The sequence below is a fragment of the Anser brachyrhynchus genome (assembly GCF_964034855.1).
Source record: "Anser brachyrhynchus genome assembly, chromosome: 3".
Lineage (NCBI taxonomy): Eukaryota > Metazoa > Chordata > Aves > Anseriformes > Anatidae > Anser > Anser brachyrhynchus.
The window spans coordinates 2,135,743-2,153,126 of NC_137696.1; the positions used below are offsets into that span (position 1 = coordinate 2,135,743).

General features: G+C 42.0%; 1 protein-coding gene across 1 annotated transcript in view; it reads right to left on the reverse strand.

Annotated features, from left to right (window-relative positions):
- LOC308192977 (uncharacterized protein) overlaps window positions 1-17,384 on the reverse strand; it is a 238,540-nt gene that overhangs the window by 12,831 nt on the left and 208,325 nt on the right. Inside the window, exon 3 of the mRNA XM_080587101.1 lies at window positions 11,184-11,272. Coding sequence (XP_080443227.1) covers window positions 11,184-11,272 — 89 coding nt within the window. The remainder of the gene's footprint in view (window positions 1-11,183; window positions 11,273-17,384) is intronic.

Genomic DNA, 17,384 nt, shown 5'->3' on the forward strand with positions numbered 1-17,384 from the left:
GAAAACCAATGGCAGGAGAAGGGACAGCAAGATGGAAGAAAGTATCATCTAGGAGACAACCCAGGAGATGGCAAGTGCAACAGAACTGCTAAAGGAGATGGAGAGCTGAAAATCAGGAAGAAGTGGTAAATAACTAACCTTAGGAATTCAAGTCATTACTGAAGTGGCAGCGGGATGTGCAGCAGCAGATGGTTATGAAAGCCTGGACAAGAGCATTACTGGCAGACACAGAGAGAGACAGAAGGCCAAGTGCATTGGGGATTCTCACATGGATACCTCTGCGAGGGCAGAGGGGTGAGCAAGTGGCAAAGGGAGGCACAAAAAAAATCAAGGAGCTGTCAGTGAGAGTGCATCTTCACAGCAAAATCAGGAAGGAGAAAAAGAGAAGTACAGAAGCCAAATGTTGCGAGGGAGAGAAGACGAAAAAGAAGGGCAAAGATTGCCCTCATATAGTACAGCAGCTTGAGAAGCCACTTTGTTATAAATGAGAGGCAGCAAAGAAAAGATAAGGTATTTAAGGTAGTGGGAATAAACAGGAACGTCTGAGAATCTGGGGATGAAGGGCATGAGGAAATCAGTGGGCTGTGAAAAAGGCAGACTGAATTAAAGGAATTTTGTTCTTCAAGACAAAGGAGCAACAGCATGCTTGAAGGCGGAGGGTCTAGAAAACAAGAGTGGATAAAAATAGACAAGAACAGAAGAAGAACTGACAGACAACCAAAGACAGAGAACTTGCAGTGGGTCTGGAAAATAGAAAGAAGAGAGAAGGGGTTTGGGGAAGAATGTACAGGGAGAAGCTGGAGGTCATGTCTGGGCTTATTCACTCATTCTTTTAAGAATAGAGGACTTGATCCTGGCACAGGAAGGACGAAAGTTAGCAACAAAACACATTTTATTAGTCATGAGCAAACACAGAGGGTTTGAAGCTCCCAGCCCAGTATGAACATCTGCATGAGAGGCAGCTCAGTCTCTGGAAGAAGCCCTGACCCTATTAAAGTCAATGACAAAACTCCTCTTGCCTTCAACAGAGCCAAAATTTCACCTTGTGTCTATGGCCATTCCGCTGAGACTTCCAACATGAATGCCAATTAGTGCCAGTTTCAAAGGTGACATTCGTGACACGGATACTCGCTCCGCTGGGAGATGAGCTAAGTTTATCACGGTGAGTTTGCATAAACCAGTAAAGGTAAGTGTGACATTCCCTGTCCTAACAATCAGCCGAGGCAAAGAGAGAGATGCACACAGAAATAGCTGAGATTTTTACCATTCTGAAAGGACGCTATAAACAGCATCGTTATTGATTTAAGGGAAAATAAATAAATAAAAGGAATTAGTAACTCAGCCTGTGTGTGACAGGTCCAAATGAATCAATTAGTATGTTTAAAAAAATGACAAAAAAAAAAAAACACATTTAAAGAGTAAACTGTCCTTTACTTTAAATTGACTGAATACCAAAAAATGACTTGAGGATACTAGATTACTGCTTTGAGGCTTTCCGAAGCTGGACTTAGGTGACAGCCACTATTAGCACCTTCAAATTAATAGTTCAACAGTAACTGGAATATTAACCAGAATGTGTCATTTTGATTTTGTCAAATAGGCATGTGAGGATTTTACTTAATCTCTGGGTTGGTCGGAGATGTAAGCAGACTGGATACTGCAGTACCTAGAATAGTTACCTTTTTTTTTTTTTTTAATTTGCACACTGATATTTGACATGTCTAGATCAAAACCCATGCAAACCCCTGTATGGTTCAATACACAACTCAATTCAACATCCTGACAACAGAGAACTCTTCCCATTTTATAAGCCTCTACATTACCCCAACTTAAGCAGTAACTCTACAGTAAATCAGACCTGTGATTTCCAGTTCTACCGTCCCATTTACGAGTGTAAATCTGGACTAATCCAGTGGAGATAGCCTCGCTGTTGTGTTTCACCCCAGTGCTATGTAGATCAGAATCTCGCCTAACGTGACTGAGCTTGATTCCCCACTCTGCTCCATTATTTTCATCTAAATATTTCATCTACACTGTTTAGACCGGTGTAATAATGGCTTAAAGGAGTAAAGGAAAACCACAATAGTATACAAATGACAGTAATATATGACGGGTAGCAGGTAAGCCACATTTCAGCCCCTCAGGAGACTCCTGCTTCAAGGCAAATCTGTATCTCATTCTAAGTCAGGTTCTGAATAAATATATGATCCTATCAGGAAGTCACCACGCCGCTTATTCTGTGCGCATGTACACAGGCAGACATCGCCCCTGAGCAGCTGACAGTATGCTCGGAGGAGACCGAGCCTGGCAGAGCAGAAGGGCTGCAAATCCAGCCTGAAAGTGCATTGGCAGCCCTGCATGTGGAAGCTTGCACATCACCTGCTCACGCTGTACCTAGCCCTAGGAAATGCACTAAATCTTTCAGCCTATACATGCCAAGTTCATCAACAGCTTTAAAACGGAGAAAGAAAAACACAGATCCTATTTTTAACCGTTCCCATTATGTAAAAGAAAAGTAAGGAAGCATAATACAGTATCAACTCACTGCTCTTCTGCCACTGTGTGGAGTAAGGCTTGCTCAACACCTCTGTACCTTAACACACAAGCCTGTTACATGAGCAACCCCAACCAAAATGAAATGAGCTATCGGGCTTTCTCAGGCTTTCTCAGCCTGCCCCACACTAGACACACATCGGCCCGACTTCGGCTCAGCATGCAGCTCTCCCCCGATTTCAGCTGCAGTTGACCGGTTTGCTATCGCTCCGGTGTCAAAGACAAAGGGCACAACCCTGAGATGCTGAGCACGAGCCACCCCAATGCCTGAAATCAGGCATTGACTGACTGACTGGACCAAAGGTGGAGGGAGAAGGCTGAGAAACTTAACAGCTTTTCATCCTAAAGCCATGGCCTAGACGGGTCTTCCTTGTGGAGACGCTGATTCGTCCATTCCAGAAGGGGGGCTGCGATGTGTGTATGTGTCGAGTGAGAAGGAGATAGGTTTAATTAATCTTAAATGCCTCTGCAATTCAAGAATTGTAGCCCTGGATCAGTTCCTGTACTAACATGATTAGCAAATATTGACTTTTGAGTACAATAATAATGTGTCATCTGAAACCCTTGATAAGTAACTTAAGTACTTCCTTAGCTTGCATCTTATTAAATTAGATGAGGTACGGTTGAAACACATTACACAAAGCCATTGAAATGAGAAATCAGACCTAAAGATTTTAGCATTGATTGATTAAGCAAAGTCCAAAGTACAATAAAGATGAAACTGTGGCCCATATTCTGATCTCCCATCCATCGCCGTACGTACAGATTGCCTTGCTCTCGGATTTATACCAATGCTGGTGAACTAATCAGAATCGGGTGATTCGTTTCAGTATTTGCTAACATGGGTGTGTTTTCTTTGGAGTTCTTCGGCATGGGGTGAAGTCACTTTTTTCCATTTTTGCAATACGGTAATTCTCATAGTTGTAACGGGGGTAAACATTCCCTGTTTGTGACTTTTTGACATGTAATCCATCATCTGATTATGTACGATGACCATATAATGTCAGTTTTATGGAAGGTTAACTGACATAGGTTTGGAGCTTTTGAAGTTAATACAAGGGAGAAAAAGAAACGCGTCACACTTGCGTGCCTGTGAATATGGTAAGTATAACACACTCCAATCTGTTCATAAGGTTTAGTTTAAAAATGTGTACAGCAACTCAACCAAGAAAGGAGTTAAAAGATGTGATACTCCTCAGATGCAACCTGACAAATCTTACTTTATTGATTAGTTTTCAAAGGCAGTGCAGTGAGAGCACTACACTTACAATAGACTTTGGAATGAGGAGGGGGGGAGACGAAAGCTCCAAATGTCATCAAAGCAAATGGTCTGTGAATGTTGCTTCAAAGCTAGTCATTAGCTGCCAGGGTATTTTGCCACAAAGCTTGTAAAGAGGTTTTCCTGGAGGGGAAGGTATGACAAAATGCACTTCTTGGCAAGATGACTTCTGCTTAAATAGCAGGACACATTAATTCTTGCTTGATACATAAAATTAATTAGAGGATTAACATCCTTTATGAAATTTTGCCAGAGATTTTTTCCTTTTTACCAGGAATAGACCCCAGGCCTTTTCTGTACTCTAATGAAATTGCAAATTGACTTGTGTTCAAATGATGCTTGACTAAAATGAATAATTAAAAATGTATTGCTAACAATGAGATGGGTCAGCTGATCTTTTCAAGGATTAATTAGTTTCAAGAACCATCTTTCTCATGTAACACAGCAAAGGCCAATGCCAGAACACCTTTTTTTCATGCAGTAGTTCCCCTTGAAGCCAATGGACCCTTTCTACTCCCAATTATCCAAGGTTTTATTCCAGATTCAGTTTGACGAGAGTGGGTTTTCCTCTACGGCAACACAGAGAGGAGTTATGCCTGAAGGAGTTGAGCTGTTATTCTATCTAAAATTCAATGAGCCCAATTCCTCTCTTTATTACAGTCTGATATATAACCGAGCTGAACTGGCGGGAGTCTCCTGTTTGTCTTCATTATGTTTTGCATCATGGCCAGGAAAGCATGCTTCTCTAAATCCCAAATACCTCTATGGAGATGAACAACGTCCTATCGGTGTAAGATCTCGGTGACTGAGAAAGGAGGAAGGATTATGTTTTCCATAGGTCAACAAGTGCATAAATGGAGAATAAAGACTCAAGAGAGTAAGGAAGCCTGTGCATGTACGTGTACGTGCTCCTTCGTAAAACATGTTGGGATTTGCTGCTCTCCAACATGAATAATAAAGAGGTTCAGGATCTAGGAAAAATGACTCAACATAAATTTTTCAGAAGCAGGTCGGGAATCTAATTCTCAGATTTTTCGAAAGTTTTAGTACTTCATTTCCAAAACACCTATGCAGTTACTCATTTTCCATTTTCACAGGTGCCGTGAAAAATCCCGCTGAATGCCTATCCTTTTCTTTACACATCTTTGAAAACCGGCTCTAGGGCCCATTTGCAAAAGTGACTTGCATACTGTGGCATCTAACTCTGGCTGAACGCCACCCAAAGCAACGCTTGGAGGTTAAGAGCAAAAAGCTGGAAAAACTGCACTACTGCTGTGATTCCATCCTTTTTGGTATTTAGTCAGTTCATTTAGGGCTGATGTGGGTATATTTGTGCAGTGCTGCCCTATGCTGTGTAGAAATTTTCTCGGGTACTTTGAAAACTTAACCTTTAACTTCATGTAAGGTGAGATTTACAGAGGCATAAAGGTGCAAAGGGAGCGGGTGATTACAGTTGAGGACCCAACTGGTAACTTGCTGCTGAAAATCTCTTTCATAGATCCTTCACTTTTAAAATATGAAATGTCTGAGTTTCTCCCCTAGTGTGTGCAAATAAGCGTGTTTCACTTTTTAAATTCCTTAATCACCTCATGTGTTTGCAAAAGGTCCCTTTCTGCAGTGAGAATTTTAAAGAAGGAAACCTAACATTCAATTTCAGTGTTTTCTCAAAACACTTTCTAATTCTCAAAACGCTTATTTCTACTGTACATGTTTCTGAGTTCCTGTCTCCAATGGATTTTTCAGATGTGTTTTATGTTGTGTTATGATGTTTCTAATTTGGGTGATGAAAGGTTAAAAGATACGCCTGTATGAAATTACTCAGTGGCTCCTGTGAACTAACATCATATCTTATTGAGTATGATCACTCTGTCATTTGCTTTGGCTACAGCCAAGGTTTCGGATACAGTAGGAGTAAGCTGGGATCCCCAGAGCCTACTGCAGAATTTGAAGGGGGGCAAAAAGACATAGTTTCCTTGCCTAAGACTTGCTAGCCATGTGTAAGGAGACGATGCTCTGGAAAATGTTGTTTTTCTTTGGCTGCCCTTTAGTCAGATCTTCTCACTGCTGGCATTGTGCAGAGTCAGCTTAAAAGGTGTATTTAGCATTGAGGGATTTGGTAAATACTGCTTTATTGTGCTTCGTGCTCCCTACAGGGCATTCTGAAGAGATGAATAATAAGTGTGAACAGGAAGAGCAAGTTTCCAGTCCTGTCAAATTAATTAGACCAGCGTAGGCTGAAGTGAGGTTTGCCGTTAGGTAGGTTGAAAACAGGCAAAGGGAATCACTCAGGCATATATAAAAATGTTACCCCACTTCTCTTATTATTGTTTTCTTCCGAGTTAGATGTAAAATGGAGCTATGTTTTGTTACCCACAACAAAACCACTCTCAAATGCTGGGCACATAAATAAAATAAGCTGGATATACAGAGCTATCCCCCTGCTGTGGCAAAAGCAAGACCTGCCAAGCAATGACGCTGCCCTTCTAGCTGCTGTTTGAGAAGTGTTTCCTTATGGTTTTAAGGGAATTAGCAACACCCTAGCTTAATGTCATTTAATTCTGTAAATACATTTTGGAGCTTGACTCAGCTCCCAGCTATAAAACAGTCCCTCTGATTTGCCAGCCGCCTTCTTCACAATTTTCTGAGAGTTGCATTTTTCCTTACAGCAGCCCAAAAAAGCCATTTTTAGTGCCATACTTGGGCTCTAGTTTGTGTCTTTTGCTAAGTCTTTTCAGACAGTCATCAACATAGGAGGTAAAAAAGGGTCTGATCCAAATCCTGCTTGAGTCAGTGGAAAAGATTCCTGCTGAATGAAGTGAGGGCTGGATAAGATCAGTAGACCCTATTTTTTCATTCTCTGCCTAGACAGGAGGGATCTCTATTGTGCATTTCCAAGCTCTGGTATGAAATGACTCAAACTCTGAGGCTACTGCTTCTCCCGAAAACTACTCCCCAGACTAAACAGATCATCTGATAAGAAAATTATTTCCCCCTTTATCACAACCCAACCTCTTTCCTAGGCTCCCCTGGAAAGCCTTAATTTTTATTCCCCTTAAGTTGTTTTCACATTTTGAGTGATAAGCAAGGATCTAACGTATTCCTCCTGCACTCCGCGTTTGTACTTGGTTAGGTGCGTTCATATTTCCTGCCAACTAAGTCCTTCCAAATTTTTGAGCATTTTATTACTCTTCTGTTACTTCAATACGTAAACATTTCTCTCGTTTGCCTGCATATGGTGTATGGAGATGTGAACTGCTTCACCACAGTGTAACACAGTAGCTATCCCCAGGAACAAGAATATTTGGGTAGGATTCACTTGATCCTTGGCGTTAGTCACCTTAGACTAACTTTCAGTTTAAAAAAAAATAGTTTGGGGGGGCTTAAAGGAAGTCTAGAGTGACTGGGGTGGCTGCAAAGACTGCACCCAAAGACAACTCCCGCTACGTGACGTGAATCAGGCCCTTGGAAATGTGCGCCTGGAAACGTCCGTCTGAGAGGCTTTCAGAGGGAACAAATGACATACCTAACAAAATTAAACTGTTCTGCAAAACTTACTGGGCTAACTTCTTATTCAGGGAGGTGGACAAAAATCAAGCATTTTTATAACTTTGGAAGCTCCCGTTTTGAAATTTTGAGAATGGAAAGTTGTGGTCGTTGCTGCTGTTGTGCTGAAAAGTATTACAATGAAGATGCACCCGATCTCTAAAATGAATTAACAAAAAATTATGCTGAAACATGAATGAGATATTTCAGTGTTGCCTGCAATCCAATTTTCAGCCTTTGGTTTCTTTTTCTAATTTTGGTTCATAGAGAATTTCTAACTTCTTATACTTATCCTGCCTCAGAACAAAATCACACATTACATTTGGGATTTCCAACGAAACTGAGATAAAGTTAGCTCCTAATCCATGCTGTTCTTCATACCCAGCCTTCCTCAGCCTGTATTTTTGTTTCACTCTTTTACTCTTAATAGAAAATGAGAATATCCACTTCCAGTTTGGCTCTACTTGTCCTCTTTATCTGAAGCTGCGATTCAGATGTCACTACTAGCCTCTGATAAGGTCAGCTTGTTCTCCAGCTCTCCATGCACTGTACTTGACCTCATGGGTGTGGGGAGGGACACGGAAGGTCAGGCACAAAATCTCATCCTTATACTTTTCGGTCCAAAATTCATCTGATGTGAATCAGTGTTGCTCTGCTGATTGCTGCTTTATGCCTCTGAAGAGCTCAGACCTCACCATGTTATGTGCCTCTGCCACAGAAAAACAAGGTGAAGGCACATCAATGAATGCACTCTCCTTTTTAGAGAGGTGTGGTGGTGCGGGACACAAAAATGTCAGCTCATTGAAAGAAAACATGATGAAGAGGTACTTCAAAAGCCGCGACATCCCTGCAAACAGGCTGCTACCACTGATTTTCTCTCAGATTCCTTACTTCGATTTTTGGCAAGTGGTTCAGAGCAGCCAAGGAACTCCTACTCTGGGATCTACAGAGGGAAGATAGTCCACAAAGAGAATAGTTTCGGCACTGGGGACAATAAGAGGTCTGGGGCCTGAGCCTTAGAAGCAGACGCTCCCTTCTCTTTTTTAGAGAATTTCAAAATGCTTTGGTTTTCATTCCAAATTGGAAAAAACAGACATACAATTGCAAAACCCTCCATAAAACTGAATGATCTTTTTCTCCACAGCTCCATCTGAAACAGATGGAAATTTCTTCAGCAAAGTGACCACTTAATTAAAAATATGTGATACCACATTAATACCACTTCAGCAGGTACTGGGAGGACAAGCGAAGATTGTCCAACCTTCTCCAGGTGTTTAAGTCAACTGTTTATTGCTCTTTAAGGTGTCTGGCAGCTGGTAAGTAATTTAAACGATGCTTGTCGGCTCCCAAATAGAAGAAATAAATGAACACAAAAGAGCAAGATTTCAATTAAAGTTCATCATGTAAAACAGGCCTCATGCCTTCCCTGACCACAGAGATTAGCTTTTGTGTCTGGAATTGCATTTCATAAACCTCCTCCCTCGACATGGAACATCTGCTCCCTTTAGGACTATTGTTTTACACCCATAAATAAAACATAAAATTACATTTTTGTCACTCTTCAGGCCAGATCTTCAGCTGGCATAAATCAACGGCAAGCAGTCAACCTCAGCAGAGCTCTGCTGACTTAAACCAAATGAGGATCTGGCCCTTGATGCTTTGGTGCTGAAGAAAATAATGGGTCTGGGCAGAGCATGTGGGACATTGTTTATCAGAGAATGTGTGCGAAACTACGTGGAGCAAGTAACCATAAAGCATGATTGATCTCTCCAGCATATTTTAGCACTTTTTTTCAGTGTTTACTGAAACCTTTTAGGTAGTGCAGTCTTCTCAGATATCATTTTATGTTTGAAAAGCTTTCTAATTCATAATGAAAAGTTACGCGTCGCTCCAATGAACCTCTAGCTTCAATTACTTGCTGTGCAAATGGTTGGCCTGCATTTTGACCAATGTTTATGGTGTTTGGCAATTTTTCAGTAGCTACTTTACCCTGATATGATTAATTTCTTGCATAATATGAGGTTTTGCATGTGTGGAGCTGAAATAATCCTACTAGGCAGAAGAGAAATAAAAGAGCTTGTGTGTTTCAGCTTTAAAAACATTTGAAACATAACATCACAATTTTAAGCGTGCCAATGATAATACAAGTTAGCCATGGATGAAGACGACCACAAGAGACATGAAGTTCCTGATGGGATTCAGCAGCATGAAAGTCATTACTTGGCTTGTAAGGTCAGCATACTAGATCATAGCTGGGCAGCCCAAGAGGCAGGGAAGCAAGAGACAAGCCGGGAGCACATCGTACGTGACTGCATGGGCAGAAGTAAGAACTGCTGCCGGTATCCATTTTCTTCCCTGAAAGCCAAATCCTGCTCTAAAGGCTAGTTTCCCTTTGCACCAGAAGTGTTAACACGTATTAACTACCCTGAAGTAAATGGAGGTAGAGCTTGAACAAACAAACCTTCATTAAAAAATATGTTTAGCTTTAAGCACCTTAGAAATCTCACTTGGTCATGCTGGAAAGTTAAGTTTGTGCTTCGGCTTCTTTACTGGATCATGGACCTAATCAGACTTTACAGTAGGCGACCAGAGAGCAATGTTTGGATCTATGCAGTCCTAAAAAGACAGATCTTGCTGACAGCTCTTTTCAAGGAATTTGTGGAGAATGAGACACCCAACTCCTATTGCACTCTGAAGCAGAAATTGCAGTAATTTTCACAGGACCTGGTGCCCAGTTCTGTTTGGGCTCTCTAAGAACAACATTGAGCATTATCACCCAAGCTGCCTGCCCTGTTACTGCAATACCCACAGACACATCTGTTCTGATTCAGTTCATCGTTTAGCTTCTTAATGCAGGCACATCCTCTTCAATGATTTAAGCTAAGATACTGTGCTGTAAACTCAAGAAGTGGCCACAAGATCCCACATGCCCATGCGGGCATGGGGAAAGTTAGCTTCAGCGGAAGTTGCAAAGCAGATTGCTGTAGGTGGTAACCTCTTAAACCGCCCTAGAAGGAAGCCCTTTGGTGCCTTCAAAATCCCAACCTCCATATTTTTACTTACTACAATCACACACTTGTCAGCTTAATAGAAAGTACGTCTACATTGCAAATTCCAGTATAGGGAAGAGGTACTCAGGCTGGCTATAAATGAGCTAGCCATAAATGAGCCTGCTTTCTGGCAGGATAAATTAGCCCATATGGAGCTAACACTGCCAAAAAGCAGGGTAAATTAGTCCTCTCAGTGTTCTCTGCTGTCTCATCTAGACTGCGTCCAGTATCCACAATAGTTCGTTTACAGCTAGCTTGGGTATTTCTACATTGTCATGTGGACATACTCGGAACAATATTATTATTATTATTGTTGTAACATCTACAAGAGTGCAGGAACTGAGCCTGACGTGGGTTAGTTACCCTTACCTTTGCCTTTTAGCTCAGTGTAGAGAGGCTGAGGCTGATGTGGTAGCACTGCAGCATGACCTCACCCAATTCAGCAGTTATTTCTGCTCAAATGAATGTCCATAGATTAGACTGTCATCTTGGCTGATAATGAACACGTAGGCATCCCAAGCCCCCAAGATTACTTTACAGCCACAAAGAAACAACTGGGATTAGTTGATCTATCCTGGGTAACTCAGCTAGTTTGGTCTTTCGAGTTCTAAAAAGACCTAATCCAGAGCAGCATGACTTAGGTTGTAACATTCTTTTTTAATGTCTAAAGACTTTTTTTTTCTGTGGATCTTAAACATACTGAATGGTTTTGAATGGAAAAAATGCTTTAAAAATTAAGAAACAAGTCAGAAAAATACCTCCATTAGCTGAATTTGAAACAGGTCCTGGGTACATGAAGCAACAGCTGTCCCTGAAATCTGGAGCAATGTGGAATTTCACAAGGAACCTACATGGACAAAGGAAATGGCAAATTGAACAAAGATCAATCTATACTTAACACTTTCAAATACACTGCTGGGTAGAAAACTTCTCAATATAGACACACTTCCACTGCCAGGGAAGTGCTTAAGGCAGGATGGCTTATTTCAGTTAGGTGAAATAAAATAAGTGATGCTAATAAAAGCTGCACCAGTATATGTGCACCTGACAATTAGCACTTCTACCAGCACAGCTATCTGGCAAAAAATCACATCCAATTTAATACACACATGCCAGCAAGACCTCTAACACCAATTCCCAATATATCATGTTAACAGAAGCCTACAGGTTTCAGAAATTAATTTCATCCAATAGTGCATAATTTTACAACCAGGTAGCACAATACGTGAAAATACACTTCAAATCGTTGTTTGACTTAGGTGATCTTAATCAGTCCCATGGAGAGTGAAGAAGACAACTTCAAAATGCCCCAGTGCTATCCAGTTTCTCCCTTAGTGTTCGGCTCCGTCTGGACTTTGCAGCAAAATGGGGTAGAGCAATCAGCATGTGCTCCTTGAAAATGTGAATGCAGCCCTTTCTTTTTCTGTATTTACTTATAGATCAGTGTACCCCTGCAGAACTATAAACAGCTGAGAGTAAAAAATAAAGGGACCTCAGAAAAGTTTTATGTCCTCCAAACTATAAATGTCAGGTGGCAATGCTAGGCAGTTTATTTTTCTGTAGAAATATATAATTTTTTTTCCATGAAAATATTTTCTCTCACACACACACAAAAAGCTAGCTCGTCACTGGCAATTTTATGAAATATATACATAATTTTGCAGCAGGTACTGATGAATGCCTTTAATAAGTTGAGTTGACAATTTATTTTTTTTTTTTTGCTGCCTCAAAGAAAAGAATGCATATATTAAAAGGCGCTTGCATTTTTATTTATTTATTTATTTTTCAGGTGGTAGAGGGGAAACAAGAAGGACCAGGCAGCAGTAACGCACCCAGAGATCTGTAGGAACATCCAGATGAGGCAATTATTTAGAGGGGCCAAGAACCCCACTGGGCTGGGTACCTTCAGGGGCAGCATTTGCCAGATGAAGCGTTACGTTTCCACCCAGCTAAGGGCCAGGGTACAGAGCGAAGCTGGGGAGGCAACGGGCACACACACGACATTTTCCAAAGGTGGGATTCCTCCCGACTGCGCTTTCCCTCCCCAGTTAAGGGTTGAAATGAGCCACTGGAATCTACTGTATATCCTGGGGAAATGAACGCCCTGGCCGCTTTCCAACTCATATTTCTCTCTTTCTACAGCAAACAAACAATAGGCCAAGTAGGATGTTGTACATAGCCCTGGAAAAGAAAAAAAAAAAAGTGAAGTATTGATAAACTGAGATTAATTTTTACAAAAATGTTTATATCAAGTGCATATGCTTTGCCTCTTGGCCATTATGGAAATGTCAGGGGTTTAATTGGCAGTTGTGAATAGCAGCACCTGCAAACAGCTCAGGGCTTGTTCCTGTGGTCTGGCAACATTCTTACTTTATGCTTTAAATAAAGGCTTACTCACTGAGACAGAAATAACTGACAGCGGATGATTGATGATTGCCCATCACGCAATGGCTGACATCTACCATTCACTGAATCCATTTACAATTTCACTTCCAGATTTCATTAACAGGGCCGTGACATCTAGGAACAGGATTGATACAGATGGCAGCTCAGTTACAGAGTTCAGCTGATGCTGAGCGTATGTTAAGCATGGAAAATAGATTACTATGAGCTCCAATCTATCTCATGTGGTACATTTTGGAAACCCTATCTGTTTACTCCAGGTAACCTTTTATAGTTCTATTTATCCTGCCTAGTTTCAAACCAGATAGCAATTTTCCACAGTGGAGAATTTATACTGCCATTTGCAACGTGCGTTTATAAAATACTTGCTTCCGTGAAATATTAAGACAAGATTTTGGCATTCTGAAGGTCCCTTTTTTGCTCGAGAAGGAAACAAGGAATGCGAGCACATAGAAATCCGCCATTTCCCTGGTCACAAATATCCTCTTTGGAGTGAAACGAATGGCTCGCTCCCCACCACACACCTGTGTGCGTCTCAAACTGCAGTGGCCGCGCAGCTCAGAGGCAAAAGCAAAGTTTCCAGCCAGAGGGGCCAGTCCCGCTTGGCTCCAAACTCCCGCTGACCTCTGCCTGCCATGGGACACGGTGTCCTGCAAATCCTTGTTTTTATCTCCAGCGCCTTGGCTTTGGCACAGGCTGCTCCTCAGGAAGGCCGAGGCTCAAAATGCAATTTTCCATTTTCATTATGACGCCAGGCCAAATATCAGATCTGAGTTGAGTTTTCAAACGCCAGAAGGCCTGGAGTTGCTCAGACACAAGACTTTCGCTCAGACACAAGACTTTCGGTCAGCTTGCAGTTAGGGTGGGGGACGCTCCTTAAATTCAGAGCTACCTTCAGCTCGAGGGCTTGGACACCTTTCCTTTGGTATTTGTGTGGACGTCAGTGTGGGAGCAGCAGAAAGGGGTGATATTCACCCTAAGCAGCTCTTGACTCTTTCAAGAGTACCAAGAAAACAAAGGTACTAAACTAAAACACAATTTTGTAAAAGCAAACAGTCACAGCCTAGTAAATGCTTATACCTACTTAATCCATGCAGAGAACAGCCATTGCCTAGCCCTAAAGGTGGAGAAGAAGAAATAAGCAGGGTTAAAACCAGGTGCAACACTGCACCCGAGTAGTGCTTGGTGCAACTGCTCCGTACGGCTCAGCTCCTGGAGGAATGCACGGTGTGCAGCAACTGGTTGTCCACCATTATTACAGCTTGCATAAATGGCAGCCTTTGCTTTCTGAGCTCACTTTGTGAAATTTTCACATCAGCCCACAACCTGCAGCAAGTTTTCAAAACCCTGCAAACACACAGTGGGCCCCTTCTCAGCTGCTCTACTCTTTCCTCCTTTTGTTTCACGTCAGCACAACTTTGCCCTGCCCCGCTTTCCTGTCCATAGGGTCTTCTGAAGCCCCAAATTTGTTACTGCCGTTCATATTCATAGAGCCAAAGGAGAGTGCAGTGGAAACTGGTCTTAATGCAGTTCTTCAGCAGGTGCAGAGATAGCCGGTTTCCAAACTGACGCTCGTAATGGCTTTCCAGAAACAGCTCTGTTTCATTTCAAACTTGTAGAGCCAAATCCATCCCTTCCGTATTTCAACCAACTTCGTACATTTAAGCCACTGTTTCAAACTTCATACATAATTGCATGCAGTTCTTCTTGTAAAAAGTCGGTGGTTCTTTTCTTCATTATGATTATTTAAAGCAATTAAAGATGATCACACACAAACTCTAGAATTAACTTTGTGCAAATATTTATACAGAAGCTAAAGCTAAGGCTTTTTCCCCTTTCTAGGTGAAACGTGGAAGATTTGTTCCAGAAAAAACAAATACATTGTCCAGTTTAACTAAAGGCATTTTCAAAACCCAAAAGCACGAAAAGCCTCCATTTCTTTTGCACTTAAAAAGCCATGATACTCTTTGCAAAGAAAACGCTCATCTTTTTTCCGTACCTTCTCTTATTTATGGGTGTCATTGCTGATGGCAATAGCTGACAGTAGGGAACTTCTGTAGGAAATTCCCCCGAAGTTGCAAAAAATGCCTTGCTGTAATAGAGTTAGATTTGATGGTGCAAAAAGGATTTTTAAAACTGGTCAAAGACAAATGAAAGCTGCAGCAGCTGTGACAGAAACAGACCCTCCCTGCCATGGAGATGAGGACCCGCATGCACCTTTTGAAAAAGCGAACTTTAGGTATCCCATTTTTATTACCGCTACTGCGAGTCTGGTCCAGCTGAACGGATCTGCACTGAATTTTCTGCTGTCTCGCACACAGCTGGAGACAGTGGAATATTTTCTGCTATTCTTTGTAAATCCCCCATAAAAAGCGCACTAAGGAGCTACTTCAGGCTGGCACAGAGGCGGGCGCTCAACGCCACCTCCCTGCAGCAAAGCCTGGAAGCGCCGCTTTGAAGCAAGGCATGTGCCCTGGTGCTCTGGTGAGCAGGGGCCCAAAAATATGACAGACACACCCCAAAGTCAGGGATAATAGGAGCCCACCCCAATTTTAGATGCTCGGCTGCAGGCATCCAGCTCCGAGCCAGTCATCTGGGCTCTCTCTATGGCAAGTAGAGAGAAATAAGTACTCCAAGGGCATATATATCATCCCTCGCTACGGTAGGTGTCTAAAAAAGGCCAAATCAGCTGTGAGCTGAGTGCATTTCTCACCACTGACCAGATACAGTGTTCAAATGATGGGCTGAGCCAGCCATCTACTTCTCTAGCATCTAAAATGACACGAGACAGGTTCCACCCAGAGCAAAACAGTCTCTAGAGAAACTTGCTTCAGCACCCAGGAGTAGTGGAACAACAAGTCTACAGATTTATTTTTTTTTTCAATTCCTGCACGATTTTGCTTCGTAAGTTATCAAGTAAGAGAGATGGAAGAGGAGTACGGATATATTAAATAGCACTGAGAGGATCTCTGCTTCTGCCTTGCATTTACACGGTGACTGAAGCCTAGGGATGCTGCAGTGTGACTTGCAAAGATGGAGGAAGGTACGTCCAGCGAGAAAAAGCTGACTTTGTGGGTGCGGTGGAGAAGTCCTGTCCCAGAGTTTTGCCGTTCGACAGGACACAGGTTGCTTTTGATTCGATTCAAAGCCTTGAGGCAAACCAACGAGGAAGGCAGCTGGACCTGCTGGCTTGGCACTGAGGCAGCCCAGGGAGCACACGCTGCCTCCCTGCTGCTGCCGGAGTTTCCGAGCACAACAAGCTCCAGGACACGAGTGATGAAGGACACCTTGGGATAGTAGAATTTGCTCCTGGAGTGGCTAAGTTCCCTGAGATAATGTCTTAATGCACCCCTAGGTATTTGGGGTTCTTTGTGACTCCAGTAAATTCTTGTCCCCAAATGTCCCTTACAGCCCTAGGCTAATGGGGGAGAGGCAGATTGCTACAGGCTCCACTTCGAGCCTTAATTATTGCCTACTCTCACTTTCTCTCCAAAGGCACCAACATTCCTGCACAGAATATATGCAGAAGGAGATTTTTTTTGCTTAAAATTAAGTGCCTAAGTCCATGCACGAGAATTTGGGAACAAGCATACTGCCAGGGCTGGGTCAGAAGAGAAAATCTTCAATGATTTTGATACGCTCAGATCCTGCAAAAATGGGCACTGGGGGGAAGTTTATTGAAGAAAAGAAAAAAGCCACGACTGATTTTACACAGATATGAATGACATATAATAAATTAAAGCTGTACTCAGTGGCAAGCGTGCGAAAGGACTGTTGAACAAACTGCTTTTTTTGGCTATACACCATCCATCTGGTGCTCTCAATTAGGCACGGACTCTGTGTAAAAGCAGTAAATGGTTAGGTAATAAAAGATCAAGTCAAAACGCATTTTTGGAAGGGAGAGGTGTAAAGGTTAGGCCGGCCCCATCGCCACACACACCACGTTGCTCCCTGGTTTCTGAGCTCTTCATTTTGCAATTGGGACATTCCTGTAGCATAATGGGAAATCTGGCACGAAGCTCTATGCAATGTGTTTTTTTTATGATTACCTAGCAAAATACAAATGCTGTGCTCCCAGAGCCAAAGAGCACCTATAATTTCCACTGAAGTCAGTAGAAGCTTTGTGCATTATTTTAAATCCCTGACAGTAGGCTTTCTTAAATTTTCCATTTTAATTATTTCAAAACATTAATAGCTAACTGAAGACACTATAAAGCCATGTAAAATAAATGGCACTGTAAATTCTGCAAAAAGTATATTAATAGGTGTTGGCTAAGGTGTTACTTTTCAGACAGTGTCTCCAGTTGCATCAAGAGCTCCAACTGGCAATGACAGTTGTTTTCAGCTCTGTCCCTTATTTTCCTTTAAATAACAACACATCCATATATAACATACTAAAAGACGACGTGATCTAAGGTAGCCCTGTAGAAACAAAAATGTGCTTTGGATCAGATCTTTGTTATTATATGGATAGTGAACATTTGATCTGTATTTATTGCAGTTGGACTGAAGTGCAGAGACAAGTAAGTGTCCTCAGTTGGGCAGTTAGCAGATCT